We start from the raw sequence: 20,797 nt of genomic DNA, 5'->3' as shown, positions 1-20,797 counted from the left end.
CACATTATTTCCCGAAGAGTAGAGTTGTACAATGGCATTATCTTATTTTCCTATTTCTTTATTTGGCTGTACATGTGTGATTTTTTTAAGTGCTTGAGGTCATATTGTAGCTATTCTGCATTTGTTTTAACCCCACATGCTGATAAATTATTTTTAAATTATTTTTTTTTTTTCATTTGAGAAGCAGAGAGAGAAAGTAAGAGGGAGAGAGAGAAAGGGAGAGAGTCAGAGACGGAATGCTCCCATTCACTGGTTCATTGTCCAAATGGCCACCGCTGCCATAAAGCCAGGAGCTGAGAATTCAATCCGAATTCAATCCGGGTCTCCCACCCAGGGTAGCAGAGATCCAACTGCCTGAACCATCTCCTGCTGCCTTCCAGGTTGCACGTTAGCAGAGACTGGAATCCAGAACAGAGCCGAGACTCAAATCTTGCCCTGTAACTTGAGACGTGGGCTTCTTAAGCAACTTCTTAACTGCTAGGCAAAATACCTGCTACTAATAAATATTTAAAGTGCTCGTTGTAACTTCTTTATGGTATACTGTCACAGTTTTTTGATCATTTATCATTTCTCCCTTTGCGAGCTATTCACATTGTTTCATAATTCTTTCTAATATCATCAAAAGTGCCAGGAACTCCTTTCTAATGGTCTGTGGTACACATGAGCCAGAGCTTCCCCAGGAGTTGAGCACTTAGATGATCTTAGATTCATTTTCAACACTGCTAAGTGCTGTCACATGTTCCTCCTATTTTTCCTAAGTCCTCATAAATACAAATATTGTCAGGATTGTTTTTGCAATCTATATAAAACTATATCTTGTTACTTTAAATTTAATTTTCACAATAAAAGTACATTTTATATTTTCACTTGATTTTCAGATCTTCTCTACAAAATTGCTTTTAAATAAGCCTTGATCATTCTGCTGTTGGTATTTCATCTTTACATAGTGATTGCTGGAGAGCCACTGTGTATCTCCAGTGTACCATCTTTGATTGACTTAGATGTTACAAACATTTCCTCTGCAGTTTGTTTATGTTTACATGTATTTAGTTTTTATTTACTTAGTACAGTGGGTACAAGTACAGGTGATGGAGTTAAACTTCTAAGATTTAAATCATACTCTACATTTAGATCATAGCTCTTGCTGACTTCATGATGGTCCCTAAAAGTTTTCATTTATGAAATGAGAAGTTCAAAAGGGAGTTAATTCCTAGGGATAACTGAAGAAGTAATAAGACAGGTAGTTCCTCTTAGACAGTTTTCCACCCATGGAAATACCCACTTTAAGTTAACTATTATTGTTTTCTTCAAATATAAAGTTTAATATAGTTGTATTTATTTATCTTTTCATGGAAAGCTATGGATCCCCACTACCATTTGGGCCATTTTCTACTCTTTCTAGGTTTTCTGCTGCTTGAGAGGGATGGTCGCATTTTTTGTAATTGCTATGAAATAATAGTTACAGAAGCAGCTACACTAATCACAGAAACAGTACAAGGCTCCATATACATTTTATATAATTCATTATTACAGCAAACCAACAGTGGCCATGATCTCCCCACCTAAAAGCTGGGAAACAGAGACTTAGAAGACTAATAAAAAGCAGTTAGCCAGAAAAAAATAGGAAGATTATTTAAACTCTGCTTTAACTGTTACTTTCTCATTGGGAGGAATGAAAAAGGTTGCCATTTGTTATAGTGGCAGGCACCTGGAGTTGGAGGTGGTGAGTTGGTTTCCTATCAGTAGAAGCAAAAGACAAAAGACAATTGCTGAAAATTTTTCCAGCTGCAAGACGCTAAGTTTCTAAGAAAAAATTACACATATAAAGAAGATCTGTGCAAAATTTTCTAGAATTATAACAACCTAAATGTCCAACAACTGAGAATTGGTTAAATAAATTATGGTCTTAATCATTTAAATTATGGTCTAATCCTGTATCAAATGATAAATGTGAAAAACTAAAGTTAAATGAAGGTATTTTTTGATGTATTGTTAAGTGAAAAGTAAAGAAAATATTCTTTCTATATTATGCTTGCAATTATGTAAAATTATGTTCCCAAAAGTACAAAGATGCAAGACTGTTGATTAATAAAGAATTGGGCTCTTATGTTCCTTGAAAGAAACTTCTAGAACCTTAGAATTTCCCAAATGATGGTACCATGGCAACATCCTTGTTATTCATGGTGTGGCCCTTGGATCACTCCTGAATTTATGCTAGTGAGGTGACAGGATGTGGCCCAGGCACCAGAAGCGCCAGTCCTGTGATCAGAGGATCAGGACTTTGAGCCAGGTAAAATTAGCTGACCTCTGGGTAGTGGACGTGATCTGGAGATTGATGTCAGTCAAGTGCCCACCGACTCAATCAGCCATGCCTACAGAAGGAAACCACAGTAAAAACTCTGGGCAGCAAGCCTGGGTGAATTTCCTGGTTGGATGGGTGTAGGGAGGGTAATACATCCTTGTTGAAGGGCCATGGGAGCTCCGCATAGAGGATCATCTCGGTTCTTACCATGTGAGTCTCTTGCTTTGACTGGTCCTGATTTGAACCCTTTTTAAAAAAATATAATCATAAATATAGTGTTTTCTTGAGTTCTGTATATTAACAAGTTAGCAAATATGTAAGTGTCATGGCATTTCCTCACCTTTTTAGGCAAAATCAGAAATGAAGGTGACATGAGGAGCCTCGGACTTCTGGCTGATCTAAGATAAGGCAATCTTGTTAGGGAATATACCCTTAACCTGTAGAGTCTACACCAACTCTCAGTTTTAAGTGCCAGAATTGCATTAAAGTTATTGCAATAAGCATTTTGCACATATTCTTGTGCAGTATCTACTAAAGCTGTATCTGTGAGTATACTGAAGTATATGACTCGGAAAAATGACTGCTATCTCCAACAAAACACATGCTCAGAAATGTTTATAGTTGCTTGTTCATCATAGACTCAAACAGAAATTAACCGAAAGATCCATCAGTAGTAGAATTTGAAAGCAATTATGTATGGTCCTATAATGCAATACTATATAGCAATTGAAAATGGAAAACATTCTTTTAGACATAATGTTGAATGAAAGAGCTTGAAGAGTCACTGGGGCTTGCCTTGTGGCGCAGTCAGTGGGTTAAGCTACTGCCTGCAATGCTGGCATCCCATGAGTCCCCATATAAGTCCCAGCAGCTCCACTTCCAACCCAGCTGCCCGGTAATGCACCCAGGAAAGCAGTGGAAGATGGCTCAAGTTCCAGGGCCCATGTGGGACACTTGGATAGAATTCCAAGCTCTTGGCTTTGGCATGGCTCAGTTCCTGTGGCTGTGGCCATGTGGAAAGTGAACCAGTGGATGGAAGATTGACTTCTCGTTCTCCCTCTCTCTGTCTCAGTAACTCTGCCTTTCAAATAAATAAAATACATTTTAAAAAATATACTCACTGTACAACTGTACAGTTTTACCAAGTGCAAAGGCAGGCAATAGAGATCCATGTTGACATTCATAACAGTGGATACCCCTGTGGGGTATTGTCTGGGCAGGGACATTGTCTTCTACAAACGATAAATGTTCCATCTCTTCATGGGGATGTTGGTAACGTGGGAGTGCACATATGCTTTAAGAATTGACCAATGGTGTGCTTTAAAAATTCTTACTTCTTGTAAGTTGTGAATCTATTTGAAACATTAAAAAGAAAAGGCAAAAATGACAAATTTCTCAAATGGGCAAATTTGTGTCAGAGTGGGATTAGAAATTTTTAAATCAGTTTTTAAATGTGTTAATAGAAGTAACATAAACATAGATTTTACTCTCTTGCATCTGATAATAAATACACTAGGCCGTCCATTCAGTTTCATCTAATGCAGAGTCATCCGTACCATGTACATAATTACTCATATTTATATATAATATATGTTACAGATTCTGGCACCTGAGAGAATGGGGGGGGGGGGCAGGTTGGGAGGCTTGTGGATGCTGGCTGACCCTGCCACTTCTTAGTTGTGTGATACTGCTCAAGGGACACAAGGAGCTCTTCAGTGAGTGAGGATAGAAATAGTGCTTATAAACATCAAACACACAGTAAGCGCCCACATAAGTATAACCTTTAAAGTTATTGTTAGCAGTCATTATTACATAGAAATACCAACTGAAAGAGAAAACCTTTGTATTTCTGAACTTCTACACTTCCTGACATTGAAATTCTTACTCTTTGATTTAAAAACTCAAAGCCACAATAATAAGAGGAGCGGGGAGAGAGGTCTCTTAGAGCAGGAAGCGCAAACTCAAGGTTAAGTTCAGTGCTCCCTGAAAACACAACAGGTATCCTGGAGACAGAAAGCTGGGCTGAGGCTGTGGAGCTTGAGACACTGGCTCTGTCTGCTCATTTCTAAATCAATTTAGCACAATGCCCAGAGGGAAGGGAGGGGAAACCTAGGCCTTAGAAATGCAAAGGTCCTTAAGCCTGAAATGAAGAAAAACATATTCATTTGGCTTTAAATAAGGCCTGAGGCTGAGTTTGAAATTGAATTTTAGACTAGAGTTTGGGTAAGAATGTCAATGGATAGTGTATCATGCTTCACTTTCGTTTGTTTGATTTGGGGATTTGAACAATAGATTTACAGAATTCTAGCTTTCGAAACATCTAAACTTAGATAGATAGTCATGTTAGAAAATCCTATGTAGATTTTACCATTTCTTTTAGTTTTTTTTATTTGTTTTGTTTTGTTTTGACTCAGTGGTACATGGATTAGGTGAAATCTGTCTGAAGATTTTATGCATATGATTTTTGTGTTACATTTTTAGCTTCGGGTCTTTACTGTTGGACTGATGCCTTCACATTTTATTTATATTTCCTTTTTTTTTATTTCTTTAGTGATTGTCTTTCCTTAGATTACTGTTTTCTTAACCGTGTGCATTGAACAATGGTGATAAATTTGAAAACAAACAAACAACAAAAGCTTTGGTTTTTTTATTTTAGAAATCATGTATTAAGACATATTTGTAGGGCCAGCGCCGTGGCTCACTTGGTTAATCCTCCGCCTGTGGCGCTGGCATCCTATATGGGCGCCGGGTTCTGGTCCCGGTTGCTCCTCTTCCAGTCCAGCTCTCTGCTGTGGCCCGGGAAGGCAGTGGAGGATGGCCCAAGTGTTTGAGTGCCTGCACCAGCGTGGGAGACCAGGAGGAAGCACCTGGCTCCTGGCTTCGGATCAGCGCAGCGCGCCGGCCTTAGCGGCCATTTGGGGAGTGAACCAATGGAAGGAAGACCTTTCTCTCTGTCTCTTTCTCTCTCACTAACTCTATCTGTAAAAAAAATTTGAAAAAAGACATATTTGTATTATAGGACATCTCAGAAATTTTAATATTCCATTGTACAGACTGGATGTATTGGCTGTGCTCCTTAGGTAGCTAAGTTTTCCATAGTGTGTTTGAACTAAGAAACCTTTCTTCTCTCCTGCTACACTTCTTGGCATCTCTTGTGATTATTATTCTAGAAGAACTCCTAGTGATAATATGCATACACAAAATTAGATGTGATTAAAAAAAAGATTTATTTATTTGAAAGAGTTACAGAGAGAGAGGGACAAATAGACACAGATTTTTCATCCACTGGAACCTGGAGCTCCATCCAAGTCTCCCGCATGGGTGGCAGGAGTCCAAGCACTTGGGCCATCTCCTACTGCTTTCCCAGGCTCATCAGCAGAGAGCTGGATAGGAAGTGGAGCGCCTGTTTGGGATGTGGTGTTACAGGGGCAGCTTAACCTGCTGTGCCATACACTGGCTCCAAAATGTGATTATTTTAACAGATCAAATGTGTTCATTAATGAGAAGAAAACCAACATATATGATTTTCTTTCTAAACAAAATATTTGATTATGATGCTAAATTATTCTTAGTGTAGGCAAAACTATCAAAGTGGCTGTGTCCCCCAATTTGATACCCATAGATACTCCCTTAGTTATAAGCAAGTGGTATAAGTATTTAACAATAGAAGTGATTGGTCTTTACATTTTACCCTTTTATAATTCCTCATAGTAAATTATATTATAAAGCACATTAAATATGTATATATTATGTGTTGTATTTTATATACAACATAGGTAAATATAGTTTTTAATAAAAGGTTTACACTTTTATCATTTTATTGCACTAGATTCATGAAATGATAAAAGATAATTACTTTTGATGGTATACCTACAATTTGAGAAGTCTATCTTGAAAATATAAATCAGTGAAGTGTTTTTTTTTTTTTTAATGTACTGGGAAATAAAATTACCTCTGAAGAAGAATGCATCACTTTGCAGTTTGCAATCTGATTTTATAGCTACAGTGATCAGAACATCGTTCAATTCAAACAAAAGAATTTAATCTAGAGAATATGTCACATTTGCATGGAGTGTCTAGTTCCAAAATACCTCCTACACAAATTTGAATTGAATTTGGTCACTGCTTCCCCACTGTTACCAAAAGACCAAAATAATTCCCTCCTCGCCAGTACATGATAAAAATTCAGCATTATGTGTTTTGGGAAAGCATCTTTGATGTAAATATTCAGCTCTTTTTTCTTTCAAAGTATCATCACCACAATATTCTAATATTCCTTCATTGGTTTTAGGCATAATTCACCCTGTCTGCTGATGAAACAGATTCCATTTATGCACAGAGCACATGCCACAGAACGTGATGTGCCAACTCTCAAACTCAGTGGTCCCTTTCTGCTTGTACTTTTTCTTTCAGCTTATGGCTGAAGGAAAATGATCGCCCAGTATACTCGGTGGTGGTTGTTAGAGCTTTCCAATGCCATGTCAAAAATTACACAAAGACCATCCTCGAGCGGAGAATGTGGGCTGCTGAAACCTTCCAGATCCACATGTCTGCTATTGGCCTTCTCAAGCTCTGTGTGTTGTTAATTGCAGAAACAGGAAAGAGATGGGATTGAGGAAAGCTGTGGAGCTTAGCTCGAGTGGGGAACGTGGCTGTATATTGAGAGAATTCTGTACCATGTCTGTGGCCTTTTATACCACCATCCTATAGCAGGAACAAACTAAGGCAGAGTTACTGTAGTATTAAGTGCACTTTTAGTTTTTGCATTAAGGCACTGAACTAATTTAGGAATGGGTTTAGATTATGTATTAAGACTTGAAAGAGCTGGTGTTGTGGCACAGCTTGTTAAGTCTCTGCAGCTCTAGCATTCCATATGAGCACCTGGTTGGAGTCCCAGCTGCTGCACTTCTGATGCAGCTCCCTGCTAATGCTGCTGGAAAAGCAGCGTGAGATGGCCCAAGTGCTTGCCCTTCCACCCATGTGGGAGATCCAAAAGGAGTTCCAGGCTCCTGGCTTCTGCCTTGCCCACCTCCAGCCATTGAGGCCATTTTAGGGAGTGAATAAGCAAGTGAAGATCTTTTTTCTCTGTCTCTTCTCCTTTCTTTTTTCTTTTTTTTTTTTTTTTTAAGATTTTATTCATTTATTTGAGAGGTAGAGTTACAGACAGTGAGAGGGAGAAACAGAGAGAAAGTTCTTCTGTCTGTTGGTTCACTCCCCAATGGCCGCAATGGTCAGAGCTGCGCCAATCCGAAGCCAGGAGCCAGGTGCTTCTCCCGGTCTCTCATGTGGGTGCAGGGGCCCATGGACTTGGGCCATCTTCCACTGCTTTCCCAGGCCACAGCAGAGAGCTGGATTGGAAGAGGAGTAGCCGGGACTAGAACCGGCACCCATATGGGATGCTGGGGCCGCAGGCAGAGGATTAACCTACTGTGCTACAGCACCAGCCCTCCTCCTTTCACTGTAACTCTGTCTTTAAAAACAAAACAAAACAACAAAACAAAACTCAGAAAGATCATAGGATCATAGGATTGACTTCAGTTGAAATATTAATCAATGCTAAATGTATGAAGGTAGAAGTAGAGATGGACCCCAGAGTGACAGTGGCAACTTTTCCAGGTAACGGAAATATTCTGTTTCTAATTACCATGACAGTATGCATTTTTCTTATCTCACAACTTGTATACTGAATATTGACAAATTTTACTATATAAAATTATATCTTAAAAAAGTGATTGAAAAGAAATTATGGTGGAATTCACAAGCAGGAAGGAACAGAAGGGACCAGCATTGTGGCTTAGCCATTAAAGCCTCCACCTGTGTTGCTGGCATCCCAGTGGGGTCTGATTGAGTCCCAGTTGTTCCACTTCCTATCCAGCCTGGAAAAAGCAGCAGAAAGTGGCCCAAGTGCCCTGGCCCTGGCCACCCATGTGGGAGACCCAGATGAAGTGTCTGGCTTCAGCTTGGCCCAGCCCTGGCCATTGGGACCACTTGGGAGTTGAACAAGCAGATGGAAGATCTCTTCTCTCAACTCCTCCTCCCCCCTTCCCCATCCCTCTCCTTCTCCACTGCCTTCCACTGTAACTCTGACTCTCAAATAAATAAATCTTTTTAAAAAGGGAGGAACAGGATCTCATGACTTATTAATAACCTGAAGTGACCAGAAAAATCATGGATACAGCCTGAATTTCATTTCATGTCACAAGAAGGATTAATGCTAGATAATAAATTTAAGGGAAACTAGAACATAAAAATGATTACACCCAGGAGTTCTTCTTGATAATGGTAATTGTTTAATACACAAACACTTAGTCTCATGCTTGGCACATGGAAAGCAGTTTATAAATGCTGCCTGTCGTTGTTTTTATTCATGTTTTTATTGCTATTATTTAGAACAGTATATTGAGAGTGTCTCAACCAAATAGGAGCTGTGACTACATGGGATGGCGGAGATTTGGGGGGGGATATTCTCTTGTGTAGCAATGGAGAAATTTCATGAGTGAGTTAACTGTCCAAAGATTTGATATACCAAAAGGAATTGGCGTTTATCAATGACATTTTTAAGAGAATTAATGAACCATAGTATGTAGCAGAAGCTGAACATCAGACCATCATTTCTTAGCTTTTGTGTATCTCAAATAAGTTCTGTGCTATTTCAGTCATTGTGAGATTTGTCATAGGAGCTTGATTAAGAATTAAGTGTTCCTAAGTTTGCAAGCATTAAACTGAAGTTACGGCTATACATAAAACATGAAATTCATTTTACAGCATTTTTTGAGCATGTAAGAAACGGATAGTGTGGCAATAATGACTGTAGGAGTATGAGGATTATCTTAACCTTAATCTTCACATGTACTGTGACACACAAAACATAACAGCCAATACCTATTTGTTTTGCATGCCCATAAATCACCGTGTTAAGTACATTTCATGAACTGTCATATTTAAACTACATCATAACTTGAATAGATGGACAGGTGTAATAAACCTGTAATCAAGTTGCACAGAAATGAAGAAACGATTATAACTTTTATGTGGAACAGTCGAGGATCACTGATGTTAGCCAGAGGACAAATGTTGGTGAAGGACCTAAGTATTGTCAAAGATGAACATTTTTGTTGTTGCTTGTCCTGTCAAAGGGATGGAATGGAGAGACAGAGCTGATGTCTGGCCCAAACTCCCTGAACTCCCCAAAACAGAATAACAGTGTATACTAGGTGGTCAGTAAGTAATTGCTAAGTGACTTAATTAGCAGCTCAGTATGTTTCTCTTCTTGGAAAACAGGATGTTTTCTACATTCTTAGGATCCAAAAGATACCAAACATTGCATAAGGTTGATGTTGGATAATGGTGTTTAATTTCTTTTTATAGCTGCCCAGACTACCAAGTCTATTTTGAAGTCCATTTTGGGGCAATAATATAGACAAACTTCAGTGTTGGGTTTGCTGGCCTTAGCAATAACTTGAATTTTGATAAACCTTTAATTATATTTAAAGACTATCAAACTGAGACTATTGTTGATCCTAAATGAGAAAAACAGTTAGCTTGCAGACTCTAATGGGTACATTTATCATTTTCTTATCATACTGAGCTTCAGGCTTATTGTTATCTATTTTCCAAGAAAGTAGAAATGCCATTTCTTAGAATAAAAATGTTCTTTTTAATGTGAGCAGTAGATTGAAGCTGTGCAGATTGGCTCTTTAATGAAACAGGCAACATTCCAATGGAACTGACAAGCTTTATTTCTATTTGTTGTATTTTTTTTCTCATTGCAGATGGACCCGATTCAGAAAGCTGTAATAAATCATACTTTCGGGGTTCCTCTTCCTCATCGAAGAAAGCAAATCATATCATGCAACATTTGCCAGTTGAGATTTAATTCTGATGTAAGTTTGTCGTTTAGTATTCACTAAAGAACATATTATGTTATCCTAATCTTTCAGGAGAAGAGTTATTAAACATATTTCTTCAATAACTGAGCATGTCAAAATTCTAAGATAACACTTTAACTCCACATATGCCTTAATTTTGGAATTTACTGTATCATATTTGATTGTTTATTATAGAAAATCACACATATACCCTCTTCCGTACTTGCAATTTAATGATTTTTTAAAATTTTTTTAATCTCTTGGAAATGCTAAATGTAGGTAATACACTTGTCTTTGGGGAATAGTCAAATTTAGGATCATTGAAGCTTCCAATAGATTGTAACTCAAAAATAATATAGGCACCAAATCATGTTTCAAAGTCAGGTTTGGGCTTTGTAGACTCCCTTTGTCTGGCCCAGTGGCCCCTAATTCCAAATCAGCCCTTTTATCCCTAATTACATTTGTGTTACAGCCCAAAAGTTACTGTCCTCGAAGTCTTAACATTTTGATGGTAGTCTTAATAACCTTAAGTTTTTCAATCCCAGAAAGAATAAAGCCTAAGAGAACAAAATATAAGAGAAATATCTGTGGACCTGACCACTGCTTTGCAAGTTGTTCAGGGAGTTGTTTACACTTTTGATGTCTTTTCAAAGGATCGGAGTGATACTCACTGTGATCTGTGGAAAATCTGCGTCCCCCTCCATGCTTTGAGATGGAGTTAGTACTGAGAAATGCAGAAGAGAGAGGAAATATTGGCTTGTAAGGAGTAGGAATTAAACACAGTTCACATTCTAGGTAAACAGAAGGCCCATCTTACCAAAATGGACACCTCCAAGTTGCCATCATCTTGTCCTAAATTGATCAGTGGTATGGAGATGACTAAATTGCTCGAGAGTCTGAGGAAGGTTGAGCCTTCCATTCTTTAACTCCCTAGTCAAGTAAATCCATTAGATGTTCTGGTAATGAGCACAGGATGTGGGATAACCAGGTACAAGAAATAGATGTGACATAAAGTAGCTTGTTTCTTCTGTGAGGAGAACATTTCATTTTGTATAAGGATTGCCATTGTCTTATGAACTCACCTACTGGTGCAACCATCAGGTAATTTTAAAACATTCCTACTGTTGTCTTAAAAAAGAGAAATGGGGGCTGGCCTTGTAGGGAGTAATTTAAGCCTCCACCTGTGGTGCTGGCTTCCCATATGGGCACCAGTTCGGGTCCCAGCTGCTCCACTTCCAATCCAACTCTCTGCTGTGGCCTGGGAAAGCAGTAGAAGATGGCCCAAATGCTTGGGCCCCTGCACCCATGTAGGAGACCCGGAAGAAGCTCCTGGCTCCTGGCTTCGGATCAGCCCAGCTCCAGCTATTGCGGCCATTTGGGGAGTGAATGAGAAGATGGAAGATCTCTCTCTCTGTCTCTCCCTCTCTCCCTCTCATTATGTGTACCTCTGCCTCTCAAATAAATAAATAAACCTTGAAAAAAAAAAAAAAACGAGAGAGAAGTAAAGATGTGAATTTTGCCTGCATAGCACCTGTTTAAGTCCACGTGGGCTGTGATGACAAAATTCTATATTCTGGGTGGCGCATAAACACAGAAATTATTTCTCAAAGTTCTAGAGGTGGAAAAGTTGAAATCAAGACACTGGAAAATGCAGTGTCTGGTAAACAATCCTACTCTGTGGTTCTCAGATGGCAGAGTTTCATTGTATATTGGCATGGTAGAAGGGTTGAAGGGTTGAAGGAGCTCCCTTGAGCCTGTTACATAATGGCACTAATCTCCATCAATGAGGGCTCTGCCTTCCTTTCCCATTCACTTCCCTACCTAATACCATCACATTGAGAGCTAAGATTTCAATATTTGAATTTGAGAGGAATATAAACATTCAGTCTGCTAAAGCACTTGAATGGATGAACTGCTACAATCTACAAAGAAAAAAAACACAATGCATCAAATACAACTGCAGCATTGTATTTGAAAGTTTGTTTTTTGTTTTTTGTTGTTATTGTTTTCTTTTGGAATGCAGAACACTTTGATCTGATATGAATTTTAAGAAGTTTATCCTAGATTTGTTTAACTTAGTAATAATAAGTTATTTTCAAGTGATGACTGTTACACAATATTCTCTTCCAGGTGCTGCAAAAAAACTTCTGAACTCAATAATTGCAGCTTTGATAATTTCTAAACACTCAGTGAACAATCATATAGTCTTATAATTAATATTTTAAGTGGCTCCTTCTTAGATTCATTTCTCCTTAAATTGTGTTGATATTTTCTTTTGGAACTGAACAGATAATGATGCAAAAGGCGCAGTATCACCAGCTTCCTACATCTAATGGAGCATTTTCAATTATCTCATCCTTTCAACAGTTTCACTGTCAGTATTTTCTTCTGTGTTAAGAAAACTTCCTGTAAACCAGGAGCCAAAAAGGCTCAAGGTCATTGAACCCACTCTCCTTCTGAATGACAGAATTCCATCTGCCACATCCAGACCAGCTCTTTTGGTTGATTATTCCCAGCAATAGGTCACTCTCCATTTTGAGATAGTGATACCATTTTTGAAAGTGTTTCTAATCCTATAAACTGATATCAAAGTCATATTCAGAGACTAGAAATATATATATCCGATCTGCTTTAGGAAACATCTATATTAAATATATGACTATTAACATAAAGAACATAATACAAGGAATATAAACATACATCTTTTTGAAAATGTAATTTTATTTCATTTCCTTGATGACAGAGAGGAAATTTATTTTGCTAATGAAATTTCAAGGTGATATGGGAATCAATACGTGTTTATTAGCCACATGGCTTCTTATTCTCATGACTTTGCTTTCAGGTCTATCTGGCATATGGTTAAAGGATAGAAAAGGTGTTTGGAGAATTCGACTAATCAGTCATAAACAATGGCAGGCTCCACCATTCTCTGGATGCTTGCCATGTTAGTCTTCTCTTGCTCCCACAACATAAATATATCAACTTACAGTTCTGGAGGAGAGCATTCAAAAATGGGTCTCAGTGGAATACAATCAAGGTGTTGGCAGGGTTGAGTTCATGTTAAATTCTCCTGGAGGCCCAAGAGGAGGACCCTGTTCCTTGTCTATTCCAACTTCTAGAGGTTGCCAGCATCCCTTGGCTTGTGGTCCCCTTTTGCATCTGAAGACATCAGTGGCCAGTTAAGTCCTTCTCACCTCTCATCATTTGTACTCTCACTCTTCTTCTGTGTTTACAAACCTTCGTGACTACCATGATCCTGTCTAGAAAATCCAGGATAATATTCTAATTATTTTTTAAGGTCAGCTGATTAGCAATCTTAACTCCCCCTTTGTTTAGTGACATAATATATTTATATTTTCCTAGGATTAGGCCTTAAACATCTTTGGGAGGCCATTATTCTGCCTGCCAAATATTTGGCTATTTGACTTGGTTTGAAATGAATTTCACAACTACTCGAATTTGTCAAATAATTACCCAATAGGCTTAGTTTAGTCTGTACTATATAAGCTGTACACATATGAATTCATATTCATTGCATTTTCCCTTATCTTCAATCCTGAATTACAGTTCACTATGCAATGCTAATTTTAAAAATCATGACTTTATTTTTGATATGAAGGTTCAATGTTCAGTTTAAAATGATGTAGCAACATTTTCACTTCTTTTCTAAACAATTATTGAAAACACAGGAGTCAAAACTCTCTTAGAGATGTAAAAAGAAGTCTTTGTATCATTATCATATTGATAAAATGAACCACCATATTGGAAATATTAGAACCAGTCATAAAGTATTTAGATATTTAATGCCAAGATCAATTGGATTTATCAACTGATAAATACATAACAAGATAATCTCTCCATAAAGAAAAACCAATGTGTGTGTGTGTGTGTGTGTGTGTGTGTGTATGTGTCTCATATGGGATCATTTTAATTCTAAGAAAAGCCTTTCTAATCCAAATATAATTATCTTTTTACTTTTGCTAGGGAAATCTGGAATTTATCTTCTTTCCGTTTTTAAACCTACAGTCTTTCTGGAAAAGTGATATATTTCAGTTACAGGTTGAATCCTGTATCATATAGGAAAGTATTTTTGCCTTATGAACTTTGTTACATTTCAAAGCTTCTTCCCCTTGCAATGAAAATAATAGCTTGTCATTCTTTTCATCTCTGGATAAGGAAAATTCCATTTTATTTTCCTCTGGCCTTTTATTTACTCTTTCTAATCTTCCGTATCATAAATGACATAGTTTGGTATTTTGCCATATCTGTTTCCTATATGACACAGCTTCCATTTTTGACCCTGCAGATAGCTTTTAAGATGTCACAAATTGTGGCTGCTGTTGTAGCATGGAGTTGGTAAGGCTGCTGCTTGTGAAGCCAACATCCCATAAGGGTGCCAGTTCATCATGTCCCAACTGATCCACTTCCCATCCAGCTCCCTGCTCGTGGCCTGGAAAAAGCAGCGGAAGATGGACCAAGTGGAATTGATAGATTTTCTAGTGGATTTTTTTTAAAAGCAATAAACGTGATAGCCAAATTTCATGAAGAGAATATACCTGGAAGAACTGAGAGCCAGATCTTCTAGTTGTATTAAGTAGGAATCATTATTTTTCCTCATTTGAGAACACATAAACTTGGTGAAACCAGGCAATGTATCTAGCTTCAGTTCCTAACTCTTATTCATAATCTCCATAACCAAAGTCAACATGGGAATATGGATAAGAGTATGTTTTTTCCACAAAATGACAAAGTTAGGTGGTGAAACTGTTTTCATCATGTCTTAAGATATCTTTTTATTATGTAAATTAATGTTGACTGATATTTAAAGGAAGTACTGCTGGATAGGGGGAAACACAATGTGATTTTGGTTACATTAAGACCAAAGAAGTATTCTTTTACTTTTTTGTATTTGTATTTACTTTCCAAATTCCCTTTATAACAGTGTTTCACTTTTACTTTTAAAAATGATGTTAAGATGCTGGTTAAGATGTATGTATCTGGGTTTCATACCTGATACTCACTCCCGATTCAAACTTTCTGCTAATGCAGACCCAAGGACGCAGCAGGGGATGACTGAATTAATTAAGTTCCTGCAACCTACATGGGCAACCTGGATTGACTTCCTTACCCCTGGCTTTGGCCTAGCCCAGTCTAGCTGTTGTGGGTATTTGGGGGATGAACTAGAGGTGAGAGCTCTGTCTGAATCTGTCTGTCGCTCTGACTGAATGTCTTTTTTCCTGCCTTTCAAACAAATAAATAAGTAAATAAATGTAATTACTGCATATATTACTGTGTTATGTTTTTTAACTGCGTGTTTTATTTTAAATTGTAAATTCTGGGCAGGCGTTTGATTCAGTCTTTAAGACGCTGCTTGAGCTGCCTGCATGATATTTCATAATGCCTGGATTTGAGTCCTGGCTACACTTCCAAGTCCAGCTTCCTGCTAATATGCATCCTGGGAGACAGCCAGTGATGCCTTAATTATCTGGGTCCTTGACACCGTGGAGAGGCCCGGTCTGAATTTCTGGCTTCTGACTTTGGGTCTAGTCACTGTGTACATTTTGGGAATAAACAGAGCATGAGATTCTCTCTCTCTCCCTCTCTCTCTCTCTCTTAGCCTCTGAAATAGATAAATATTAAAAAAAAAAACTCACAATGTATAGGCAATTGGATTATAAACTGTGTACTGAATGAAACTGAAAGGTCATTTTTATTTCATGTGATAAAGAATGCAGTTATATTTTTTCCATTGAATATTAAATTATTTCTTGGGAAACATTCAAATTCAAAAATGTCTGCTATTTTTTTAAATTACTATTTAGGAGGTGGGCATTTGGTGTAGCAGCTAGGATACTGGGTAGCATGTTGGTATGACATGTCCAAGTACCTGGATGCTAGCCTTGTCTCCATTCCCAGTTTCACATTCGGGAGGTAGCACATGATGGCTTCAATGTTTGGGTCTCTTCCACCTGTGTAAGAAACCTAGATTGGGGGCCGGGGCTGTGGCTCACTTGGCTAATCCTCCACCTGTGGTGCCAGCATCCCATATGGGCACCGGGTTCTAGTCCCGGCTGCTCCTCTTCCAGTCCAGCTCTCTGCTGTGGCCCGGGAGGGCAGTGGAGGATGGCCCAAGTGCTTGGGTCCCTGCACCTGCATGGGAGACCAGGAAGAAGCACCTGGCTCCTGCCTTTGGATCAGCACAGCACCGGCCGTAGTGGCTGTTTGGGAGTGAACCAACGGAAGGAAGACCTTTCTCTCTGTCTCTCTCTCACTGTCTATAACTCTACCTGTAGAAAAATTAAAAAATAAATTAAAAAAAGAAACCTAAATTGAGTTCCCAGCTCCTGACTTCAGCCTGAGCCAGCTCTAGCTGTTGTGGGCATTTGTTGGGGGGAGGAAGGGTGAACTAGTAGATGAAAGGTCTTTGACTTCCTCTCTGTCTTTATTTCTCTGCCTTTCACATAAAATAAATAAAATTTTTAATAAGCACATGTAAAGGGCTGTATTCTGTGTAAAGCTTTGTGTCTAGTGAGTTTTCTTGTTAAGATACGAGGTATTCCTACCTGGTAAATCTGTACATTTTAGAAAAGGCAGAGCTGACTTAACCCTTGGCTTCACTGCATCTATTAAAATCTCTCCAATTCTTCAAGTTTGTTGTTGCTGCTGCTGTTTCCCCAAGGATCTTTGAAGGAACCCACTTATGAATTAATTCTCAGGCAGCTTTGAAACATCCGTTTAAGAAGACACCGTCCTCTGTTAGTGTGCAGGAGTTGCAGAGTTATTTGGAGCTTGGGCCTCAGTACTAGGGCCTTCTGAGTAAGTGCTTTTTTTTTTTTTTTTCTTCTTCAGAGGTAGTTCTAGGTCAGGGCCACTTGGCTTGTGCAAGAGAGATGTGTTTGAGAAGCTCATGATGTTTGGCTCAGCCATCAGTTCCCTCCCTCCCTTGTGAGCGTCTGGCTCTGCGGGTGGCGGTGCTGGACAGCAGGCTGTGGCTGTGTTTGGAACAAGGGGCTGGGAGGTCTCCTTTGAAGGGCTCCTCCTCTAGTGTGCATTTGGGACACCTTTCATCTTTCAGCCTTTCTGGCTTCTGTGCTTTGAGTGGAGCGCACGGCCCCATCAGGAATTCTCGGGAAGGAAAGCTTGAACAGTAGGGCCATGCAGGAAATCCTGGGTTTCAGCTGTTAGAGATTTCAGGAGAAAGTGTGCCAGCCAAGAGCACAAGCGACTACTTAGGTAGTGTGCTACTTTGGCAGCATTTTCAGAATAAAACCCCAGCTATTGGGGTTTCCAGACCCTCCGACTCAGGTTTTGATAGCCCAGAATTTCTTCTGGCAACGAGATGAAGGAGAAAGGACTGAGAAAACAGAAATCTTCACAAACGTCCATGTTTCTCAGGGTTTCTGTATTTCTTTCCTTATTTTACAATGAAGAGAAGAAACCACAAAAATATATCTAGTTTATCAACTCCTCCTTGACATGGAAATTTGGACTTTGGAATGTTTGCATCAGCATGGACTGTGGTGAGCAACTCAGAGAGCTGTTTTATTTAATGAGTGAGGTATCTATGAAATCAGTTCATTTGTAGATTATATAGATTGGGAAAACAAAAGACAGCATATGTTAATCCACACTTTTCAAGGTCCCTGAGTTGTTGACATGACGAGGTGGACAAGAAGCAGGGCTCTTTAACTCCCAGCGTCATGCCTTTATTTCTCATGTCAGGTGGCATATCCTAGGAGAAACAGGTTTTGAGACTTGCTTTGATACCAGTTGAGAGTTTTCAAGCAAGACAAGTGACCACTTACATTCTACACACACTGCAGAGGTTAATCAAGGGTAGACATCAGGAGTATATCCATTGATGGCTAGAATATACACACACATTTCAAATTGTTGAGTCACTTAAATGGCATTACTGGTGCAGTAAGTACTGAGGAGAACATGAGAGAATTTATGCTAAGAGTCTGTTTCAGCGAGTGCAGAGTGTTTGAGAAGAAGATTAAGCATGGGCAATGCACTGAAGGACAGAACATGATGGGAAGCACTGAATAGAATGTAACAATTCAGAAGGAGATATGTTTGCAAAACAGTTGTCCACAGGTCTCTGGAAGATAAGAAGCCTGAATGCTAAGAAAGCTCTGTAAGTCTTAGATTTCACTCACTAGTGTTGAAGGAGTCAATGAATCTAAACTGAGGGTAGAAAACAGGAGTCTCTAAGATGGTCTACATTTCATCTTCACTAAGGGCATTTAGAATAACTGCTATGTTCTGCTACAGCTGGATTTTAGCTTTTCTTTGCCCCATTGCCTAATCCACCTGCAATGCATGGTTTATATCCCAAGCAAATGATTCCCTGAAGCCTAATCATCAAAATTTGTATGTCTTAAAAGGGAAAGGAATAGATGGAATTGGGTCTGAACAGCCTCAGAGCTGTTTCTGGAAGCTTGCTTGATAGCGACATAAACTTTTGGTTACAAAACAAATATAAACTGGAATGGGGGACATCATTTGAGATGCTGCTTGAGATGCCTACATCACACGTAGAGTGCTTGGATTCAAGTTCTAGCTCTGCTTCTGATTCTGGCTTCTTGCTAGTAGATCCTGGAACACAGGGGTAGTGGCTCAAGTAGTTGGGTATATGCCAGCCACTTGGGACACCTGGATTGAACTTTAGACTCCTGGCTTCAGTGTGGCACAAGCCTAGCCTTTGAGGGCATTTGGGGAATGAACCAGCAGATAGGATTTCTGACTTCCTGTCTATCTGATTCTTTCTGTCTCTATCTCTCTGCCTCTGAAATAGATAAACAATCAGTATGTTTTTAAAATCCTCACATACTAGATTTCAGAATGTACCAGCAACCCTGGTATCATATAACTGATGAACTCTTTATTAACTATGGAATAGAATCCTCAGTGTAACCCAGTTGCCCAGAAATTTGTCTCTCTATGTATGTCTAATAAACATTTACTCAGTTTGTATCTCTTTTTATAGCTATAGACATATCTAAAATACTACTAGGCACTAATAAAACTTGTAAAAACACATAGTAGAAACTGAATTAATGGCCAACAAGAATTGAAAACTCAAAGATGCCAGTCACTGTTGTTCAGAACCTTGTCCTTTTGTTATAATTTTGTCATCACAGTTCATTGTATTATTTGAAAAATCAGATTCACCATAGCCCTGGAAACTGGGGCAGCAGAGGTTTGTTCCTGGTCAGAGAAGCAAAGGAATCTGTGCAAGGCAACTCATATTACTGTCTGTGCTGCTGGTGTCACTTTGAGATTTGCAGCCATTTGTACTTTTACTGTCCTAACTGTTCCTATTTGTGATTATCTCTTTTCCACTGAGTTCTATTTTCTGTATTAGTTATCTAGAGTAATTGTATTGAAATACCTTTATCTTTCCCAAGTATCCCTGAGGCTCCAAAATTCTAAATACATGAAATGAACGAACCTACATATCCATTTTTATCTTCTTCACACTACAAATTTCTTATGGTGATTGGGTTAGGAGTAGCAATTTGGCTCAAATGTGAGCTTAAGGAAAATGGACTTGTATCAGATGGATTGCAGACCACATTTGAATTCCATTGCTTGCACCTCCTATTTGGCTACAGAACCAGAACAAATGATGCATGCACAAGTATTCCTTCATATCGTAAGGATCTCTGAACAGAGTAGGTACTATTTTAGAACACTGCACATCCACTCAATATTCTGGCCCAGATTCACCTTTTTCAAGCCTGCCAAACCTCATTTTAAATGCAAAATATTGCCTCTGGGATCTGTTGTCTCAGTCTAAATCTATGTTTTGATATAAATTGAATCTGATAGTGGTAAAGGTTGCAGTCATTTGGGGAACTCATTCCTTGTGAGGATGTTGCTGAGGAGGGCAAACGGAGGCATGCTATGCCATGAAAGTGTAATTTTCTGTGTCCGTGTGTGATTTTCAGTGATACTTTGAGATGTAAAGTGATCTTTTCATAATCACACACATAATATTCCAGGTATGTGATTATTCTTCATTGAGCATGAATGAGCTTTTAAATTCCTTATGTAGGAAATCCATGGAGATTGATGTATGGCAAATTTATTCTCATCAGGATTATCAGGATATCAGGTCTGTCTGTGCAACTCTTACCTCCTAGACTCCTTTATAAGTAAGGTTTCAGAGGTAGTCTCTGAGCAGGTCTTATCCATTTCCCAAGCAGAGCTTATTTTCTCTGCATCAGTGAACTTGTCATGATAATCAACTTTTTTGTCCCAACCATCAATCACTCTTGATTACAGCTGGGGAGAAGTTCTGTTCTGTTGATCAGCTCATCAGTGCACATAATATTACACCTGGAGGCCAGCACAAATCATCCCTCCATGGGAAAAGCATTTTCCTTCAAGGCTTTGTCGATGGTTTTATCATTTACATTTGGGTCTCATTGAGTTGTCATGTCTACCTTTTCTCCATCTTTTCTCTCATATAAAATATTCTGCCCAAATAACTTTCAAGGTTTGCACAATTACTTATGCTAAATTGTTATTATTCTGCTTTCGCCTTTTTTAATTCAAAAGAGTAGCTTATAATCTATTGTATCTTCATTATCATATTAACCTATTCCAATTCTTAATG

The 20,797-nt window shown here is 38.6% G+C and overlaps 1 protein-coding gene across 8 annotated transcripts in view; it reads left to right on the top strand.

Annotated features, from left to right (window-relative positions):
* ZNF385D (zinc finger protein 385D) overlaps positions 1 to 20,797 on the top strand; it is a 1,067,118-nt gene that overhangs the window by 910,813 nt on the left and 135,508 nt on the right. For all 8 annotated transcript variants that reach the window (XM_051858856.2, XM_051858858.2, XM_051858860.2 and 5 more), the window contains one exon: positions 10,075 to 10,185. In XM_051858856.2, coding sequence (XP_051714816.1) covers positions 10,075 to 10,185 — 111 coding nt within the window. The remainder of the gene's footprint in view (positions 1 to 10,074; positions 10,186 to 20,797) is intronic.

This window comes from Oryctolagus cuniculus, chromosome 4, assembly GCF_964237555.1.
Source record: "Oryctolagus cuniculus chromosome 4, mOryCun1.1, whole genome shotgun sequence".
Lineage (NCBI taxonomy): Eukaryota > Metazoa > Chordata > Mammalia > Lagomorpha > Leporidae > Oryctolagus > Oryctolagus cuniculus.
The sequence above is the reverse complement of the archived record's forward strand: the minus strand, read 5'-3'. Positions and strand labels throughout refer to the sequence as shown.